Raw genomic sequence first — 2500 nt, forward strand, 5'->3', positions numbered from 1 at the left:
ATAATCCCACGGTTGAAAATGGTTCCTAGGTAAAAGAGAGAGTCTGACCCAGCATGTAGCGCAGGCAGCTCCAGTTCACTCCTCTCTTGGAGTCCAAATCATCCAGGTGGTTCTGGACAAACTGCATGCTGGAGGTGAAATCTGCCTGGTTGAACTCATACGGGATGTTCCAGCCGAGAGGACCGAACTTACGACGCTCCTGACGGGGGGGGGGGGGAGGGGGAGGGGGGTGTGTGTGTGTGTGTGTGTGTGTGTGTGTGGGGGGGGGGGGGGTTAAGAGAGGGAGGGAATGAGGAAAGAGAAATAGCAAGTGATTATAAAAGTGTAATTTGCATGGTTGAATTTACAGGAGATGTTCCATCCTGACGGACCAAAATTATGATGATGCTGAGAGAGGACAAGGAGTGAGGGAAAAAGGGGAAAAGAGGGGAAAAAGAAGAATGGAGGCAGAAGGGAAGAACAGGAAAAGAGTGGGAGAAATGGAAATGGAAAGAGGAAAGAGAAGAAGAAAGGGATGAAAACTGCCTGGTGAAATTCATAGGGAACGTTCCAACCAAGAGAGGAGGGATGGATGGAGGGATGGATGCTTAGATGAAGTGATGAAGTGATGAACAGATGGACGGACAGACGGACAGATGAAGTGATGAAGTGATGGACGGACAGACGGACAGATGAAGTGATGAAGTGATGGACAGACAGATGACAGATGAAGTGATGAAGTGATGAAGTGATGGACGGACAGATGAAGTGATGAAGTGATGAAGTGATGAAGTGATGGAGGGACAGCTGGATGGATGAAGTGATGAAGTGATGGACGGACAGATGAAGTGATGAAGTGATGAAGTGATGGACGGACAGATGAAGTGATGAAGTGATGAAGTGGTGGACGGACAGACGGATGGATGAAGTGATGAAGTGATGGACGGACAGACGGACAGATGAAGTGATGGACGGACAGATGAAGTGATGAAGTGATGAAGTGATGGACGGACAGATGAAGTGATGAAGTGATGAAGTGATGGACGGACAGATGAAGTGATGAAGTGATGGACGGACAGACGGACAGATGAAGTGATGAAGTGATGGACGGACAGATGAAGTGATGGACGGACAGACGGACAGATGAAGTGATGGACGGACAGATGAAGTGATGAAGTGATGGACGGACAGACGGACAGATGAAGTGATGAAGTGATGGACAGACAGATGAAGTGATGAAGTGATGAAGTGATGGATGGACAGATGGACAGATGAAGTGATGAAGTGATGAAGTGATGGACGGACAGATGGATGGATGAAGTGATGAAGTGATGGACGGACAGACGGACAGATGAAGTGATGAAGTGATGAAGTGATGGACGGACAGATGAAGTGATGAAGTGATGAAGTGATGGACGGACAGATGGATGGATGAAGTGATGGACGGACAGATGGATGGATGAAGTGATGAAGTGATGGACGGACAGACGGACAGATGAAGTGATGAAGTGATGAAGTGATGAAGTGATGGACGGACAGACGGACAGATGAAGTGATGAAGTGATGGACGGACAGATGGACAGATGAAGTGATGAAGTGATGAAGTGATGGATGGACAGATGAAGTGATGGACGGACAGATGGACAGATGAAGTGATGAAGTGATGGACAGACAGATGGACAGATGAAGTGATGAAGTGATGAAGTGATGGACGGACAGACGGACAGATGAAGTGATGAAGTGATGAAGTGATGGACGGACAGATGAAGTGATGAAGTGATGGATGGACAGATGAAGTGATGAAGTGATGGACGGACAGATGAAGTGATGAAGTGATGAAGTGATGGACAGACAGATGAAGTGATGAAGTGATGGACGGACAGATGAAGTGATGAAGTGATGAAGTGATGGATGGACAGATGGACAGATGAAGTGATGAAGTGATGGATGGACAGACGGACAGATGAAGTGATGAAGTGATGGACGGACAGATGAAGTGATGAAGTGATGAAGTGATGGACGGACAGATGAAGTGATGAAGTGATGGACGGACAGATGAAGTGATGAAGTGATGAAGTGATGGACGGACAGATGAAGTGATGAAGTGATGAAGTGATGAAGTGATGGACGGACAGATGAAGTGATGAAGTGATGAAGTGATGAAGTGATGGACGGACAGATGGACAGATGAAGTGATGAAGTGATGAAGTGATGGACGGACAGATGAAGTGATGAAGTGATGAAGTGATGAAGTGATGAATGGACAGATACCTGCACGGTGGAGTGCAGGAAGGCCACAGCGTACAGCAGAGGTTTCCACTGAGGCAGGTTGGTGATCTCCAGCTGATCCTGAGAAACTCCACTGTAGGTTCTCTTCAGACCGGCCTTCATACCTGGAGACAGGAGAGATGGATGGATGATGGATGGATGGATGGATGGATGGATAGATGGATGGTGGATGGATGGATGATGGATGGATAGATGGATGATGGATGGATGGATGGATAGATGGATGATAAGA

At 47.3% G+C, this 2500-nt stretch overlaps 1 protein-coding gene across 1 annotated transcript in view; it reads right to left on the reverse strand.

Moving 5' to 3' along the window:
* Nucleotides 1–2500, reverse strand: part of LOC139912429 (dynein axonemal heavy chain 5-like) — a 67908-nt gene that overhangs the window by 4827 nt on the left and 60581 nt on the right. Inside the window, exons 71-72 of the mRNA XM_078291516.1 lie at nt 2251–2372; nt 49–199 (exon numbers count right to left, since the gene is read on the reverse strand). Of these exons, the coding sequence (XP_078147642.1) occupies nt 49–199; nt 2251–2372 (273 nt within the window). The remainder of the gene's footprint in view (nt 1–48; nt 200–2250; nt 2373–2500) is intronic.

This window comes from Centroberyx gerrardi, chromosome 22, assembly GCF_048128805.1.
Source record: "Centroberyx gerrardi isolate f3 chromosome 22, fCenGer3.hap1.cur.20231027, whole genome shotgun sequence".
Taxonomy (NCBI): Eukaryota; Metazoa; Chordata; class Actinopteri; order Beryciformes; family Berycidae; genus Centroberyx; species Centroberyx gerrardi.